Raw genomic sequence first — 18,837 nt, forward strand, 5'->3', positions numbered from 1 at the left:
ACATGTAATTCAGTTGATAGCATGCTTGCCTAGTATGCATGAAGCCCTGAGATCTATTCCCAGCAACACATAAACCAGGCATCTTGGCACACATTTGTAATCCCATTGAGCACTCACCCAGGAGGAGGAGGCAGAAGTATAGAAAAATTGAGGTCACACTTGAGTACATCGAGTTTGAGGCCACCCTTGGTTGTATGAGACCTTGTTTCAAAAACAAAAACAAAAAACAAACTTTTTTTTTTAAATCTTGATCACAGTGCTGGATCAAACTCACAACATCTTCCATGCTGAGCAAAGACACCTTTGACAGGAAGCTGGCCAAGCTGCTCCTTTACAGACAAATAAAAATCATGCATTTGTCTTACTTGAAATATACGGCAAACAACAAATGGGCTGGTTGGGAGCTGGAGAGATGGCTCAGTGGTTAAGAGCATGTACTGCTCGGGCAGATGACTCAAATTTGGTTCCCAGCTCCTAACTGCCTGCAACTCCAGTTCAAAGGAATCTAAGGCCTCTGAATCCTTGTGGGTACTGCACTTGTATGCACATACTCACACAGAGATATACATATACAAGTAATTAAAAATAATAAATCTTCTCTGCTAAAAAGAAAACCCTTGTTTGCATATAAACAAACAATCAGGCACAAACTGAAAACCAAAGATAAGAAACGCTCTTGCACATTTGATAAGAAGCATCAGGCTCTTGGTCTTTTTTTTATGTGCTTGAGTATTTTGCCTGCTTGTTTGTATGTATACCATGTGCATATAGTACTTGCTGATGCCAGAAGAGGAGATCAGATCCTTATAACTGGAGTTCTAGATAGTTATGAACCACCATGTGGGTACCCAGTCCTCTGCAAGAGCAACAAGAGTTCTTAACCACTGGGTCATCTCTCCAGCCCCTTCTATCTTGATCATAAAGTTGTACACAACTACTAATTCTTTTATCGCAAATGAGGAAATACCGTTAGAATTCAAAGATTTTTTTTAAAGTGCTACAAGGTACAGAAGTGAATATATTTGGAATGTCATACAAGAGGAGGGTATATCCATCTAATCAGATGTTCCATGTTCATTGTGTCACATGCAGAAATTCAGAGCATGCATCAGCTTGTAACATGGTAGGTGCTGAAGCCTATAAAGATGTATTTAATATTTATTCTAATTCAAGACGGTGTCTCATATAGCCCAGGCTGGCCTTGAATGTCTTATCTTCCTGCCTCTACTTCCTAAATGTTGGAAGGACAGGTTTGTGCCAACATGTTGGGCTTTCTTTCTTTCTTTGTTCTTTGCTGTTACTGTTGTTTGAGACAGGGTTTCTCTGTGTATCCCTGGCTGTCCTAGAACTCACTCTGTAGACCAGGCTAGCATCGACCTGAGAGATCTGCCTGCCTCTGCCTCCTGAAAGCTGGGATTGAAGGTGTCTACCACCATGCCTGACTACTATGGGCTGAATACCATCCTAGGCCATTTTGGATAGATGTTCTAGGAAAAAGTAAAGAATCAACTAAATTTATGAAACTTTGAAGATTAAACGCATTGCCATATTTCCTAGCAAATACATATAACTCCTTGGGTACAACCCATATATGCAATGTTCTCCATGGTTATCTGATCAAGAATTCCTTTGGTTGTTTGGTTAAGTGGTTGGATTTTCCTCTTAACAGAAAGAATATTGTACAGAGGTACTTAGTTCAAAATGTCAAAACAATCTAAGGCAAAAAGACTGTCTTGCAAGGTAGAGAAGACCATTCCTATGGTCTCGTTATTTGCAGTTTTCAAAGACCAAGCAGCTCTATGGTGAGTTGCTATAGAGGAAACTCAATGCTCTTATGGGTCTTATTTCTGAATATGTGCCTCAATGATAGGAGTTTAGACCACCCTTCCAGAAATTTCAGTTCTACTGAGCTGAGTAATGGTTCCTATAGAGCAAATTATCATTTAAATAAGTAAATAATTGGTATGTACAAGCTTTCTCATTTCATAGAAAGCATTTTTATTTTAGATACCAAAATATAATAGCAATAATTTCCAGCCCTGGGGATTTTATTTTACAGTCACACTTTTTTGTACCCATTTGTGTTCTGTCTGGGGTTCTCGTTCATATATGATAGACGAAAATAGGTTCTGAACCCCCTGTACATACATGCCACTTAGCCCACACTAAAGGGTCATGGTAAATAAACTGCTTTAAAGAGCAAATGCTTCCACTCTCATGCTTTCCTAAAAATAATCTGGAGGCAAAAGCAAAGCACATGTGAAAACAGAAAAGAAAATAAATGTCAACCAAACAAACCTCCACCAAGAGGACAGAACTAGGAAATAGATGGAATAAATGGTTAACGATAGCTATTATCTTGAAGCTCTTACCATTTACCAAGCACTGCACAAGACATTTAAGCACAATTTTCTGGTCTTCAAAACAAACCTCAAAGTTGATATTAAAAGCCTCATCTTTTAAATATTTTTATTTATTTATTTTACGTGTAAGGATATTTTTCTGCATATATGTCTATATACCTCAAGTGTGTCTGGTACACATAAATTACAGAAGAGGGCATCAGATCACCTGGGACTAGAATTACAGATGTTTGTGAGGTGCCACATGAGGACTGGAAATTGAATCCAGGGCCTCTGTAAGAGCAGCGAGGGCTCTTAACTGCTGAGCCATCTCTCCAGCCCCCAAAGCCTCATTTTAAAATAAAGAAACATGGGCTGGAGAGATGGCTCAGAGGTTAAGAGCACTGCTTGCTCTTCCAAAGGTCCTGAGTTCAATTCCCAGCAACCACATGGTGGCTCATAACCAACTGTAATGAGATCTGGCGCCCTCTTCTGGCCTGCAGGGATATGTGCAGACAGAACACTGTATACATAATAAATAAATAAATCTTAAAAAAATAATAAAATAAAATAAAGAAACAGGCTTAAGGAAACTAGCAGGCATGTATGTGCGCATTCATTCAAGAATCTATTAAATAACTACCAGGTGCCAGTCAGTGTCTCAGCCTGAAGCAGAATCTAGCATAGATTCAGATAAGTTTCAGAGCATCATCTATCTGGTCTGCTACCCTTCAGCTAGGCCATGCGACACTTGTACTCAGAAAAACACACTCAAATAGCTCTCACACAATTATTAACTAGATACAACTTGATAGTGTCGGTTCTTCCTAAACCACGGCAAGAATGTTTACAGTCTTTCAAAAGAAAGTTCATTCTATTTAGTCTGAAATTCTTTTATGTAACATTTATTTTATATGTATTTGTGTGCCTGAGTGTATGTATATGCACCACATGCATGCAGGAGCCTACAGAGGCCAGAAGTGGTGTCATAGTCCCTGGGCCTAGAATTAAAAATGGTTGTGAGCCCTCTAATGTGGATGCTAAGAACCAAACCCAGGTCATGTGCAAGAGCAGCCAGAGCTCTTAATCACAGAGCCATCTGTCTAGCCCCTACAGCCTAAAATTAACAGCAATGCTTTTTAGGAATCATCTTTTTGAAAGTCCACTATGGCTGATGTGTGGGACAGACAAAATTACATTTTATTTTTGTGAGTCCCAGGTTCTGCTAAAAGATGGATGGGATTCTGAGTGTAATTTTTCCCTTTCAATCTGAACAACAGATATGCTACACCATCTGTAAACAGAAATGACTTAGCACATGCAAATGATTGATGTGCTCCCTTGAAAATGTTATTATTCAAAAGGTGGAACAAATAAAAGGGTAATTCTGAAATCATCAGAAAATAAACTCCTATTAGACTACAGTAGTACAATATAGTATACTGTTCTTCAATAAAGGTACAGTATGGAAAATCCTTCTTTTGCTAACATGTATTGGAGCCTCTTTCCAATCCACTCCAATTCAGCAAACATAGAGTGAATTTCTATTTGGACCCTCTCTGCATGCAAACATATAGCTCCTAACCTTACAATTAAAAAAAAAAAAACAATAACAGAAAAGCTGTATGTTCCTACAATCACAGCAAATGGAAAGCTAGGGCCAGGGGATCCCAAGTTCCAGGTCAGCCTTAGCTATACCGAGAGTCTTGGCCTTTAAAAATAAAATAGGGCATGCATGGTGGCACATACCTTTAGTTCCAGCACTTAAGAGACACTGGCAAGCCATAAATGTCTATATGAATTAAAGGTCAGCCTGGTCTACATATTGAGTTCCAAGACACTCAGGACTACATAATGAAACTTTTTCTCAAATAAAAATAAAGAGAGAGAGAGAGAGAGAGAGAGAGAGAGAGAGAGAGAGAGAGAGAGAGAAGGAAAGAGGAGAGAGGGAGGAAGGAAGACTATGGATAATGAAAGAGGCAAGACTTACAAAAGGCCATATAGTCTAAGTTTCCATTGATAAGAAATCTTCAAAATAGGCATATTTAGTGGCAAAAAGTAGATCAGAGGTTGCTCAGGAATTGATTAAATTGGAGAGATGATAGCTAAAGAGTAAATGATGTTTTCTGGAAGTGATAAAATTATTGTAAAATTGATTGCAGTGATGGATTACAGAATTTGATAAACATAGGAAATGGATTGAATTTAAGTGGGTAAGTTGTATGGTGAAATACATCTCAGTAAATCTATTACGAAAAATACAAGGAAAAGTGAGTATTTGTAAGAAAATAGTTCCTTTTGGGCTGGAGAGATGGCTCAGGGGTTAAGAGCACTGACTGTTCTTCTAGAGGTTCTGAGTTCAATTCCCAGCACCCACATGGTGGCTCACAACCATCTGTAATGAGATCTGGTGCCCTCTTCTGGCCTGCAGTCATACATGCTGTATACATAATAAATGAATAAATCTTTAAAAAAAAAAAAGAAAATAGTTCCTTTTAACAATGGATGCATTTTGCCCACCTCCCCTTTAAAAGAAAATGTCATAAAAATAGATTTTAATAAAGGAAACAATGTCAAAAACACAAGAAGAAATTAGAGTTCATGGGTTATTAAATTAAAAAACAAAGCTGGACAGTGGTGGCACACCCCTTTAATCCCTGCACTCAGGAAGCAAAGGCAGGCCAGGGGGATCCCTGAATTCAAGGCCAGACTGGTCTACAGAGAAAGTTCAGGACAGCCAGGGCTATAAGGAAACCCTGTCTCAAAAACAAAACAAAAAAAATTTAAAGACATTAAGTTGGGGGTCTGGGAGGTGGAAAGGTGGGGGTGGATCTGGGAGCACTTAAGGGAGGAGTTGAGGATAAATATGGTCCAAATGCCCTGAAAGAAATTCTCCAAGAACTAACAAAAATATCTATTTTTAAAAAGCAACCTTTGGCCAGGCAGTGGTGGCACACACCTTTAATCCCAGCACTTAGGAGGCAGAGACAGGTGGTTCTCTGAGTTCGAGGCCAGCCTTGTCTACAATGTGAGTTCCAGGACAGTCAGGGCTATACAGAGAAACCCTGTCTTAAAACAAACAAACAAACAAAAGCACACTTTGGAAATAGATGTAAAGTAAAAGTAATATATGTAAATACATTTTGAAAATATATTAAATACAGGTAAATATATATATATTAATGATATCAGAGGACCAGCATTACCACAGGATTGATTATGTATGTGTCTTACTCTCTTGGGTGATACATATAACATTACATTCTGAGGGTTTGTTTGTTCTGGTGCTGGGGAACAAACCCAGTGCCTTGTGTATTCCAGAAGCACTGTACCACTGAGCTGTATGTCCAGACAAAATTGGGAATTTTTCAAACAAATAAGTATTTCTCACATAAGCTGTACCACATGTACACTCTAGAAACAGATTGCAAGAGTTCAAATTCTAGCTCTACCCCTTGCTAGTGAGGTGACCTTCGGCAAGCTGACTAACCTCACTCTGGGAATGAAGTTCAATGGTAGAGAACTTGCCTTGCATGCATGAGGTCCTGGGTTCCACCTTCATTAACCTTGCTAATAATTTTTTAAAGGGGATGGGGAGGCTATGAGATTTTGAAGTATGAAAAACATGAAAGAGCTCACCTTATTGGTTATGTGGAAGAATAACATCTTCCTGCTGCAAAACACAAGGTTGAAAACAATAAAATCAAATCCTTTTTAATGTATACGTGAGTTGGTAGGAAATCTAAGAAAATCATTGGAGGCTAAAACTGCTATGGGCAAATACACTGTGTGAGAAGCCATTTGAGCATAGCACTTGCCCCATGGCACATCTGTCAATTACCAGGTGACTAGGGGCTCGGGTTGCTATTTGTGTTTACCGTGCTGTAGCACAAACCCAGGTGACGCTCTGTACCACTGAGCCACACCTCCATCCCAAAAGCTTGGTTTAATGGACACACATGTCAAAGGATTTAAATCCTTCAGCTTTGGGAACTAGAGCAGAGAAAATACAGATATCATCTGTATAATATATGGGAAATATTTTTTTCTTATAGAATGTAAAACATAACATATAAAAGAAATTCCTTTCACCAAAAGACCTGATTTTTAAAAAAAAGGATGAGTGGTTTGAGAGTGTAGCTCAGTGGCAGAGCACAGGATCCTAGGTTCAATCTCCAGCACCAACGTAAAGAAAGGTAATGAGGCAAGCCACAAACTGAGTGGGGATTGAAAACTAACGGAAAATTATAAGTATGTAAAGGAGTATAAATCACTAAGGAAAAAGATAAATCGAATAAACAGGAAAAGTAACAAAAAGCAGACATTAAACAAAAAAAAATGGAATAACCAAATAAATACTTGAAAAGGTGCTATACTGTATTTATAATGTAAATTTCAAAGGCAGTTCAATAACCATTTTATCATAACTTTTCTCAAGATAGGATCTCTTACTTCAGGGCAGGCCCCATGCCCCAGCCAACACAGTGAGATTTTTGTCTCACTGTTTTGTTTGGGCTTTTTTTTTTTTTCCCCGGTCTTATTGGTTTTTTACTTGTTTATTTTGATTTCTGTTTTTGTGTTTTGTGGAGGTTTTGTTTGTACACATTTCCTGTGTTTTTGTTGTGTTTTGTTTGTTTTTAGAGAGTGAAAGAAAGAACATCAAGTTGGATAGGTCAGGAGGTGGGGAGTATCTGGGAGAATTGGGAAAAGGTAAATTACAGGATCAAAATATAAGAAAGCATTTTTTTTTCAAAAATAAAGTTTAATTAAAATCAACACAGTGTCTCTGTCTCATGTAGCCCAGGTTTGCCTTGAACTTCCTGTGTAGCTGAGGGTGGCCTTGAACATCTGATCTTTCTGCCTCCACCTTCAGTTCAGTTTATGTGCTGCTGAGGAGTGAATAGAGGACTTGGTGCTAGCACTCTACCAACTGAGTCATATCACCAGCCCCAATTCAACAACCTTTCATGTGACGATGTAAACAATGTTTTAAGATTTATTTTTTTCAAGTGTGTGTGTGTGTGTGTGTGTGTGTGTGCTGGTGCACGCGCGCATGCGTTGCATGTATCTCATGTATGTGTGCCCCTGGAAGCCAGAAGAGGGCATTAGATCCCCTAGAGGTTGAGTTATAGGTAGTTACAAGCTGCAGATGTAGGGGAGGGGGGCGGGGGGTTGAACTCAGGTCCTCTAGAAGAGCAGCAAAGGCTCTCAACCACTGAGCTATCACCCAAGCCCTAAACAGTACATATATTTTTAATCTGGCATTAGAAGTGCCTATATATGCAATATGATCATTACAGATGTATTTTAGGGTTGGATTTGGCTCTTACAACAGGATTATTTTGCATTTTTCACAAAGCATGTATTTTGAACAACGAAATTATTTCAGTGATTACTACAAGAAAGTATGAAGTAGAGCTTAACAGTGATCAAAATTAGGAATCAATACAGCTTACATAATATAAACAGTATAAAACACGGAAGAAATCATTAAATTTGACAACTAAAAGATCAAAGAAATTCTGAGACGGTCTTCAATCTAAGCATCCCCTACTTGGATACAGTGGTACATCCCTTTAATTTCAGCAGTACTTGAGGAGGAGGCAGGCTGAAGTAGGATTGTCACTAGTCTGATGTCAGTCTGGGTTACTGCATTCCAGGCCAGCCTGAGATACTGAAAGCTTGTCTCTTCAAAAGCAAAGGAAAACAGACATCATATCAATACAAATGTCTGGAAGTGCTCCCGAGTACCTGCTTTGCGATCACCATCACTGTACCACCACTGCAAGGCTTACACAGCACGCAATAAGGAAGAACTTCCAAATTTGGGGAGGAGGGCCACAAGGCCTTCAGATGTTCAGCGTTTATTTGTGCTTTGAAGGAATGAATCAAGGGATTGAGAAAGTTGAGGATCGGAAGGAATGAGTGAGAGGATAGAAGGAATAGGCTGCAAGGCAGTAATCCATCTTTCAACACAATTTTGTAGTTGTTTCTATCAGCTACTCTAATAATTCATGTGGTCAAAGCTGAACATTAATGTCGGGCTACAAAAGCCAGTTAGGCATCAACCAAGATTGGGGCGGGTGGGGGTTGGGGAACTCTTTATCTAGAAGCAAGAGGCAATTCGGGGCCGAGAGTGATGAATGTTAAAAACAGTGCTGATTATAGGGTACAGTGAGCTCAGAGTAAGAGGACATCCAAAGCTAAGCTGATAAGACACCCCCGCAGAAGAAATGAAAAGCAAACAGGTTTTCTAGCTTAGTCCTTGAGGAGGGATCCTTTCAGCAGCTCAGGACTTAAAGGATTTGAAGGTGGTCCAACCAGCTTTCATCTGTCCTGGGCCAGACACATTTGCATAGGCTGCAAGTGAAAAGGTAGTCTTGGCGTCACTGATATTCACATGTATATGTGTGTGCATATAGCACAATGACATGCAAAGATGAAGCATTGTGATTCAAATGCAAGGTCTTTAAAACCTAGAAAAGGATAAAACCTGCACTGCCTCCATGTTTTTTATACTCCTCCAGTTCTGAAGCTCTTTTGCAACTTGATCAAATCTTTAAAATTTACAGATGATGAAAATCTTTGCTAAATGAAAAATCTATGTTAAAGAAGCATTTTTTTTTTCAGAAATGTGTTTGCATCATCTTCAAAATGATTGTCGGGGAAAGCTATTTTTATTAAAAAAGAATTCGCTTCCCTGAAAGCTCGCCTTAAAAACAAACAAGTTAGACATGGTGGCTCCTATTCTAGCACCCTTGAAGGCTGAGGTGGAAGGATTTCTACAAGATCAAGGCTAGTCTGCACTGTAAAGTGATTTCCAGGTCAGTCAGACTTGACTAGAGTGAGACTCTGCCCAAAAAAAAAAAAAAAAAAAAAAAAAAAAAAAAAATTAAAGCAAAACAAAAGCATGAAAGAAAGAAAAAAAAGAAAGGAAGGAAGGAAAGAAGGAAGGAAGGAAACTAAAGAAACAAAACCAAGAAAACTCTATTTAATTTTATTTTATTTTTGTTTCTTTGTTTTTTAAGACAGGGTCTCTCTACATAGCCCTCCTTGTCCTGGAACTTACTATGGAGACCAAGCTGGCCTCAACCTCTCAGAGATCCACCCACTTTTGCCTCTTTTGCATGAGCCATCACACCTGGCCAGCAGGCAATTTTAAATGTCACAGACTATTCCTTATCAATATAAATTGAGAATGAAAAGAAAAGCCTTTTGGAGGCAGCAAGATGGTTCAGCCGGTAGACACTGTTGCCAGCAAGCCTGAAAACCTGACCTGAGTTTCTTTGCTGGTAACAGCAGAAAGGTAGGAGGAGAAATCTAGTCATGCCATAAAGCTGTCCTCCCATCCATCAGTATGTGCCACACACCTACACATACACACAAGAAGAATATTTTAAAGAGAAAATTTTCTTTATTTTTAATTACTTTACTTATATGACTGTTTTGTCTGCATGTATGTCTGTGAACCATGGGCATGCTATGCCTACTGTCTCTGAAAGCCAGAAGAGGTCATTAGATTCCCTAGAAATAAAGTTATAGTCCACTGTGAGCAATCATGTGGGTGCTGGGAATTAAACCTGGTTCCACTGGAAGAGCAAGTGCTCTTAACCATTGACCAATCTCTCAAGTACAGAAATTCCTTTCTTTTCCTTTTCTTTTTTTTTTTTGGTGGGGGGTGTTTCAAAAGAGAATTTCTCTGTGTTACTCTGGCTGTCCTAGAACTCACTCTGTAGACCAGACTGGCCTAGAACTCACAGAGATCTGCCTGCCTCTGTCGGGATTAAAGTCATGCACCACCACTACCTGGCTATGGAATTCCTTTCCTTATTTATCTGAATCATCATTGCTCAGTACCCACAGTGCAAATGAGTCTAAGCCATGCTTGAACATGAGCTTGAAGATGTAATGATAATCACAAACATAATGGTCACAGCCACAAAATAAATGTTCTAAACATATTAAGTATTTGCATTCACCTATTTTAAAATTTTTATTATAACATCTGACCTTCTGAGGACAGCTATTTAAAGTACAAGCTATAAAAGTATACAAGATGGCCCACTAAAGTCAGAACCCACAATATCCATGTAGACATATAACTAAATGCCAGCTCTCTTATTCCATGGCTATTCATCACTTCCTGGGTTTAGAAATCTAATTTTGAAATGCACAGCATCTGCAACAGTAAATCCAATTAAAATGGTTTACTTTGGTTTATAATGCGTGCAGGAGAACACACAATATCTGTTAGTGGTCCTTCCAAGGTTACAACAAAGGAAGCAAAACTGACCCTCTTTTGTAAACTAACAGTGCAAAATGATAGATCAAATGATGGGGCTTGCAAATGCAAATTCAAGAATGTTCCAGCATATGCATACTCCTTCTAAGTGCCATCAAGAAAGCTAAGAATAACTACACCTCATCACACCGGTTCATTTTTAATAGAGGAAATTTCTTATAAATAACTCTGTTTTCTTGTCAACATGCTGGATACTCAATAGCTAAGGTGTCAGCTAATTAACCAACAGGCACAAGACTGCAAATGAAGACCCTAAGGAGCAGAGAATTTGCAGTACCCCCTGAATGTAAATACAGGACTTGATGCTGACCTTGCTGAAATATATTTTGAAGGAGCAGGCAGCTCAATGTCTATCAGACTCTCCAGTCCCCCAAAGATATTCAAACTTCATATTCTAGCAGCATGTGAACTTTCTCTTTCATCTAGAAACTTTACAAAGAATCAGCAACAACTTATTAAAAATAAACTCTGAGTCAGGAAGAGGGTACAAATCTGGGATCCTAGCATTCAAGAAGGCTGATAAGAGGATCATCAGTTGGAGGGCAGCTGCTTTTTGAGACCCTTCCTCAAAAAAAAAAAAGTGAAGAATATATGACTTCATAATATATGAAGCCCATTTTACATATACGGCATAACTTAGTGGTAGACCACAAGCATGGCATGCCCTGGGCTCTAATTCCACTCCCCAGTATGCAATAAGAGGTACTGATGTCCATGAAGAAAATTACAAAAAAATATTCATCGCTTGGGCTACAAAACAAGTTTCAGGACAGCCTAGGCTATAGTGTAAGAACTTATCCCAAATAAGTAAACAAACTCACTAAATTAACCTATAGATTCTAAGCAATACCTAGCATATCCTAACTAGATTTTTTTATATACAAATTGAGAAATTAATAATAAAAAATAAAGTTCTGAAGATTGGCAAAGGACCTAGAAGAGCCAAAACAATCTTTTTATTACTTTTATTTTTATTTATTTTGAGCGGAGCTGGAAAGATGGCTCAACAGTTAACAGTACTTCCTGTGGCCAGGCATGGTGGCACCTTCAATCCCAGCAGAGGCAGAGACAGGCAAATCTCAGGGAGTTCCAGGGCAGCCTGGTCTAGACTAGCTGAATCCATGGGCTCTGGGCTCAGGGGTTCAGTGAGAGACCCTGTCTCAAGAAACAAGGTGGAGAGCTACTGAGAAAGATAGCCAGAGTCAACACCTGGCCTGCATCTGCACACACATCTGCATCCATACAAAACCACAAGGTTCATATGTAGTAATGAAGGAAGACTTCCCAGACTCATTGTTTATTTAGAGTTTTCAGATAGTTCTGCAAATTTGGGTTACAATGTTCCTTAGCTTACAGCACATCAAAATGAGCAGTGGAGGATGGAGCCTGGAGCCAGAGACAGTAAAGGCAGTAGGAAGAAATGACAGCAGTAAGAAATGACAGCTAACAGAGAAGAGCTATATGGAAAGATTAGACAAAGCAGACATTATCAATTAAAAGGCAGAAAGATTTGCCATAGAGACAGAGAGCCTCCACTAGAACCCCTGAGCATTGTATACATCATATTAAAGTAACTGATGCTGTCCTAAGGACAGTCTTGAGTCATCAGGAAAGGATGCAATTATTTCAGGTTCAGGAGTCTGGGAGGTAAGTAATCTCTTTGAAAACGTTTCCATCCAAAATGGTTAGAATTCTGAGAAGAAAAATAAGCCAGGCACTAAAGGTGCTGATGCTCAGTTTCCCAGAGAATGCTTGGGTTCCCAGAGAAGTTTGCCATGGAAAATAGTCAATATAATGTGGTCTAGGGTTGGGGAAGTAGTTCCAGTGGTAAAGTGCTTGCCTAGCATGCATGAAACCCTGGGTTCGATCCGTAAAAACACATAAAAAAAACTGGAATGGTGGCTTATACATGTAAACCCAATACTGGGAGGTAGAGGTAGAAGGATTATGAATTCAGGGTCATCCTAAACTACATAGAGCTTTCCAGGGTAGCCTGGGCTACATGAGACCTTGTTTCAAAAAAGAAAATTTTTAGCCTCATAAAAGATCCATTACTGTTGGAATACACTTTACAACATTGTGCAATGTACAGGAAATAAGTGCTGTCATTCATACTCTATTTGAGCTAAAACTTAATGATGCCAAACTGCACTTGAAACCAAATTTATACATGAACAGGTTTTCACAGCACCTTAACTTCTCAGTTGGGTGAGGCTTTATTAGATGAATAGAGTTTACTTTCTTCATGGAGTGCAAAATACTTTTCCCTATTCATCATTAGGTAAGATAGCATGTGAGAAGGCAAAACTGCAAAAGCAAGCTCAAAAGAAAATGATATACTAAACATGTGGTTGTTTATTACTCAGGCTGTGCTATCAATACTTCCATAGGGAAGTAGACTTGGGAACATCAGTTAAGAGAAGACAAGATGAAACAAGGTTTGCCTCTCCCAACTTCTTCCCAGCTCTGGACTTCTTGGTCAGTTCAACCTGAATGCTCCACAAAGATCACATATTCAATACTGAATCCTGGGGTTGGGAATGTTATCTCAGTGGTAGAGCATGTGCCTAGTACGTGTGAAGCTCTGGGCTTCATTCTGAACACTAAAATAAAATGATAAACTGAACCCAAACTTGTCCTACCTCTTCCATTCCCAGTCTTTAGTTTGTTTAGTTGGTTTTAGTTTTTCTCTTGAGACAGGCCCTCACTATGTAGCCCTGGCTAGCCTCAAACTCAGAGAAATCCCCCTGCTTCTCCTTTCCCAGCACTGAGATTAAAGGTGTGCACCACCACACCTGGCTTCCATTTGCAGTCTTTTTCCCCCTTGGCTTTTCAGGACAGGGTTTCTCTGTGTAACCATGGCTATCCTGGAACCAGCTCTGTAGACGAGACCGGCCTCAAACAGAGATCCTCCTGCCTCTGACTCCCATGTGCCACCATGCCTATCTACTCTAATCATTTTTAAAATCATATACAATTCTGTAAAGCAACTATGTTCTCCCCTTTCTGTTTTGTCTTTGCCCATATTATTTCCTATGTCTGGAATACCTTCTCTGCCTCTGCCACATCCATTCCAATCCCTATCCACCTGGAAAAATTTTAATTCCTCATGGCTTGTGCATCCCTAGCCAGTTGAAAACCTTCCCTCTCCAGAAGCAAAACTCTATCAGTCATCTCTGGGCTGCCTCAGAAGAGAACCTATGTACACACATATAACGATGTAACAAGAGATCTTTCAAAGGGTTCTTTGTGGCAATAAAAACTTTCTAAAAACATTTGAGGATATATTAATATTTTAAGTATACGAAATCCAGCCAGCTGTGGTGGTGCACACCTTTAGGCCCAGCACTCAGGAGGCAGAGCCAGGCAGATCTCTGTGAGTTCAAGGCCAGCCTGGTCTACAAATCGAGTTCTAGAATAGGCTCCAAAACTACACAGAGAAACCCAGTCTCAAAAAAACAAAAACAAAAAAAAGTATATGAAATTATTTTTTTGCATTTAAAGTTATAAACTAGGCATGATGGCACACACTGGTAATCCCAACGCTTGGGAAGTGAAGGCAGTAGGATCCAGAATTTGAGATCAGCTTTGAGACGGTCAAAAAGCCAAAAATGGGCTGGTGAGATAGCTCAGCAAGGAAGAATGCATGCTGGCAAGCCTGGCTGCCACAAGGTGGAAGGAAAAAACAGATTCATTTTCAAGTTGTCCTTTGACCTCCACATATATGCTAAAGCACATGCTCCCACACACATACACACAGAAAAGACAAAATAAATAAGTATAATTTTGAGAAGAGCAAAATAAAGTTATAGAACAAGCTGTACATGGTGTTACAAACCTGGAGTTTCAGTTACTCTGGAGGTTGAGGCAGGAGATCATTTAAGCCAGGCATTCAAAAGCAACCCAGGCAATTAAAATAAATGTCCATCTCAAAAACAAACAAAAACGTAAAGTTATAATATCCCGTAGTGTGTGCCCCAGCCACAGGAATACTTATCTTTGTGGGCAGGTAAAGGTTAACTGCTGAAAATACTGAAAGACAAATAAGAGCTGCCAGCCAGCCCCTCCACCCCTACTGCACCCCTACCCCCAATCCCACTAAAGCACAGCACAGAGACTGGTATCATTTAAATGCTAGGATGTGTTGCCATGTCATAGTGACCGGGGAATAGCACGCTAAAAACTTCCAAGGATCAAGAAAGTGAACCTAGAACGAAGAGAAACACTTGGCAACAGAAATGTCCACTTGTATTTCATTATTGTGATTTGGCTGGGATTGTAGCTTTGACTAGCATCCATCCACTGGCCCTGGGGTTCAATCCCCAGAACTTTCTCTCACATACGTAAGTGTGTGTGTGTGTGTGTGTGTGTGTGTGTGTGTGTGTGTGTGTGTGAGAGAGAGAGAGAGAGAGAGAGAGAGAGAGAGACAGAGACAGAGACAGAGAGAGACAGAGAGACAGAGGTGGGAGTGTGTGTGTTATCAGTGGTACACATAGGGGTGTACTAATCCCAGCACTGAAGATTATTTTGAGGCCATCCTGAGCTACATAGTGAGACTTTGTTTCATTTTAAGGTTAAGGTTTTTTATTTCCCTATGAAGTTGGTTTTTAGCTCTCACTGCACATTGCACATGCACATAAAGTTTCCATTGGTTTCTTTTGTAGCCTCCCAAATTCATTTAAATTGCCCTTAAACCCTGAAGGAGTTTGTGCCCCATCGCCACACTTCCCTTAATGATTTATTATTACATACAGAAAATAACATTGGCCACTTCCAAACAAAATACTCAAGACCAAAGGGTTCTTTGTTACTAAGAAGCTTTAGACAGAGCCCTGAGTTTCCTGTGGTTTAACTGAAGACATTGGTGTGACCTCCTTCCAATTCGTGGACAGCTTCGAACAAGAAGTAGAATTTGGAACACATGCTGTGGCTACCTGATTTGAGAAAAGAAAAACTACACCAAGTCTAGTTTTTAATTCTCAAGTTCCCATTACAAGAAACATTGACAGGGTAAGCACCACAGAGGCACAGAAGACATGGCCAGCAGCTGCAGCACCTGGCAGATACTCCTGGACTCCCAGTGGTCCTATAGGAACTTTAAGTCTTGGCGCCTCCACATGCTCCACGGTACATCAAGCCCAAAACCCAGCAACTCCGACTTGCTCAACATGTGTACATCAAACCCCACTTTGCACCACACTCAAGCCTTTACCAAAATACAGTGGGATTTATTAGCTTTGGTTTTCTCCCTCCAAGACAAGTAAGAAAGAGCTTCTGCCTTTGTAGTAAGAGCCCCAGAGAGGCAGGAAGCTCCTGGGACCAAGCTGGAAAGATGTGGTGGTCCTGGTGGATAAACGCAAATCCTTGGCAGCAGACTGCCTACAAACTCCTCCTCCAACTTCAGGCCCGCGGCTTTCAGAATCCGAGGGCCTTTTTGACTTGGACCTAGCACGTGTTAATGAAACAAACAGCAACCACCCACACACGTAAATAAACCTAGCTTTTTTTAACTACAGGGAGTGTTACAAGGAAGTGTATCCTCAGGGAGGCTTGGCTCCGGGGTGTGGGATGCACAGTGGGAAGATCCCTTGTGTTCCCAACTCCACCAGGAGGCACCTAGATGGGTGGAAAGTGGGTAGGAGACATGGGACAGTCTCACCTTGCTCGGCGGGCTTCTGGAGGTCCGCCAGCGGGGCTTGAGCGGAGTTGAAAGCCACTTACACCCTCAGCATGGCAGCTGGCCTGAGAAACTGAGGACCACAGCCTGGATGGCTCCAAGCTAGAAGCACCACTGCGGTGGGGGGCGCAGGGGGGAGTTATAGGGTGAAGAGGAGAGAGAGAGAGAGAGAGAGAGAGAGAGAGAGAGAGAGAGAGAGAGAGAGAGAGAGAGAGAGATAACAAACGCCCGAGAGCTTGGAGAAGACAAAGTACACCCCCCCACAGCAGGCTGGGAGGGAGCTGGGAAGAGGGAACAGGGGAGAGCTCAGAGTCCCAGGCCGCTGGGTGGGAGTGCTCCGGGAAACGTTACTCACCTGCCACGAAGACTGCCTGCAGCAAGCAGAGGTAGTTCTTCCCGTACTTCTCCTCAATCCTAATACGATGCAGGGCCATGGCCATGTCCACCTGCACCGGGACTGCCTGCGTGAACGGCAGGAAACTGCAGCCGTCCCGGTTCAGCAAGCGATTCCTAGTACTGGGCGTCTGAGCGACAGCCCTGGGCAATTGCCTGAACGCCATCCAAGGCGAGGCAGGAGCGGGAGCAGGAGGGGGTCTTACTGGAGGGGGCCCTGCTTCCGCCATCCTCAAGCCAGACTCACGGGTCGGCGACCCCAACCCCAACCCCAACCCGCCGCTGCCGGACTCGGGACTCGGGCCGGCAAGCAGCCCGCCTGTGCAAGCAAGCACAGACACCGCCGGAAGGGTCGCAGCCTGAGCAGTTCTGAGGTTCAGAAGACTAGAGCCCCCTAGCTGGGACCGAAAAGCCCCAGGACAGAGAGCGCTATGTGTCCGGAGCCCAGAAACTTGCAGAGACTTCAGGACTCTGGCAGCAGAGTGCTTCTGGCGTCAGCTCCTGAGAGTTGAGAGCAACTCCACTCCCTGTGGGTGTGCACCTACATCCCCGCCTAGTTTCTAGCGGGATGAACAGGGGCGGGACACCAGGAACCGGAGGGGACAGCCCCCGCAGAGACGCCCACGGAGAAATTGTGGAGGCTGGCGCTAGGCTGCAGCACGTGGTGGGAGGGGACAACCCGATCTCACACTCTGGGCAGTGGGAGCTGGAGCGGGAGGTTCCTTGCATCCTGCTTCCCAGGGCGGGGCGGGGGTGGAGTAGAGATGCACAGTGTGGGCACCTGCAGATAACACTGCTAGAGCGCTTTACTGGTGCCAAGAGAGCAGCCTTGGAGAGTCGGAAAAAGGTGGGTGCTGAAGCCGAAACGTGCTTTCTCCCACTCTGCCCCTCACTGGCCTGCAAGGGCTCAAGCACACTCACTCAGTTTCCACCCTTGCTTCTCAAGGGCTAGGGTCCTGGGAAGCCTTGTATAATACACTGGGCTGCCATCTTTTACGGGTTTGGAATCGTGGTTTGCTTTAGAAATGACAAAACAGAAATGGGTGAGTGAGATGGCTCTGAGAGTAAAGGCATTTGCTGGGCAAACCTAGTGATCTGAGTAAATGGAACCCATGTAAATTAAGGCAAAAGAAGAGAACTGAGTCCACAAAATTGTCCTCTGACCTCCACATGCGCTGTGGCACATACATTATGCACAAAAAGAAGTAACAGAAGTAGGGGCTGGACATATAGGTCAATTGGTAGAGTGCATTCCTAGTATGCACAAGGCTCTGGGTTACATTCCTCAGGAGATGGACTTTGGAGGACCAAGGTTATCCCTAACTACATAGCTCATTCCAGGCCAGCCTAGGCTAGAAAAGACCACGTCTCAAAAAAAAAATCACACACACACACACACACACACACACACACACATACACACACACACACACACACACACACACACACGCACGCACGCATGCACACAACAATAAATACCAAAACAAAAACAAAAACAAAAATCAGTGGGGCAGCAAGAGAAGGTAATCTCTTGAAAACCCAAGTGGGAAAGGATAGGAGGTCACAGCCCTTTCCTCCTCCTGAACTTGGGAGGTTTAGAGGGTGCTGTAGGAAGAGTGAGGAGAGGCAAGCTGCTCATCAAAAATCTATAGCACCATGAATTTGAAGGCCAGCAGAGAGGAGTGTATGGGAGGGTTTGGAGGGAGGAAAGGGAAGACAGAAATGTTGTAATTAAATTATAATCTCAAAAATAAGAAGTAATAAGAGCTATAGCAACTGAGGAGAGGCCAGGAGTGTCAAGTTAGAAACTATGGAAGTGTAATCCAGTGCCCAAATCCTAGGGATTTGCCCCAATTTTACTCTAATACTAGCAGCCTTTTTGGGAATTGCAAGCATCACTCTTTTCTTTAGCCATTATCCTTTCAAAATGTTCTGACAAGAGTATACTGTTACATAGGCCAACCAGTTTAAGTGGGTTTATTGTTTTTAAGCCCTTTATGTATGGGTTACCACTGATTTGTACCTGAGGAGAGCCAATGCAGACAAGTATAAAATTTGGAATCAATAACTCCTGCCTTTTTCATGTTAGCCTAGAGTCATGGAGCATTTGGGTTTAAACAGTG

General features: G+C 41.7%; 1 protein-coding gene across 1 annotated transcript in view; it reads right to left on the reverse strand.

Annotated features, from left to right (window-relative positions):
* The window catches only part of Mcf2 (MCF.2 cell line derived transforming sequence), a 100,213-nt gene extending 83,229 nt beyond the window's left edge, over positions 1 to 16,984 (reverse strand). The window contains exon 1 of the mRNA XM_059250541.1: positions 16,677 to 16,984. Coding sequence (XP_059106524.1) covers positions 16,677 to 16,944 — 268 coding nt within the window. The 5' untranslated portion in view covers positions 16,945 to 16,984. The remainder of the gene's footprint in view (positions 1 to 16,676) is intronic.
* Positions 16,985 to 18,837: the final 1,853 nt, after the last annotated feature.

The sequence above is a fragment of the Peromyscus eremicus genome, chromosome X (assembly GCF_949786415.1).
Source record: "Peromyscus eremicus chromosome X, PerEre_H2_v1, whole genome shotgun sequence".
In the NCBI taxonomy this organism is placed as follows: domain Eukaryota; kingdom Metazoa; phylum Chordata; class Mammalia; order Rodentia; family Cricetidae; genus Peromyscus; species Peromyscus eremicus.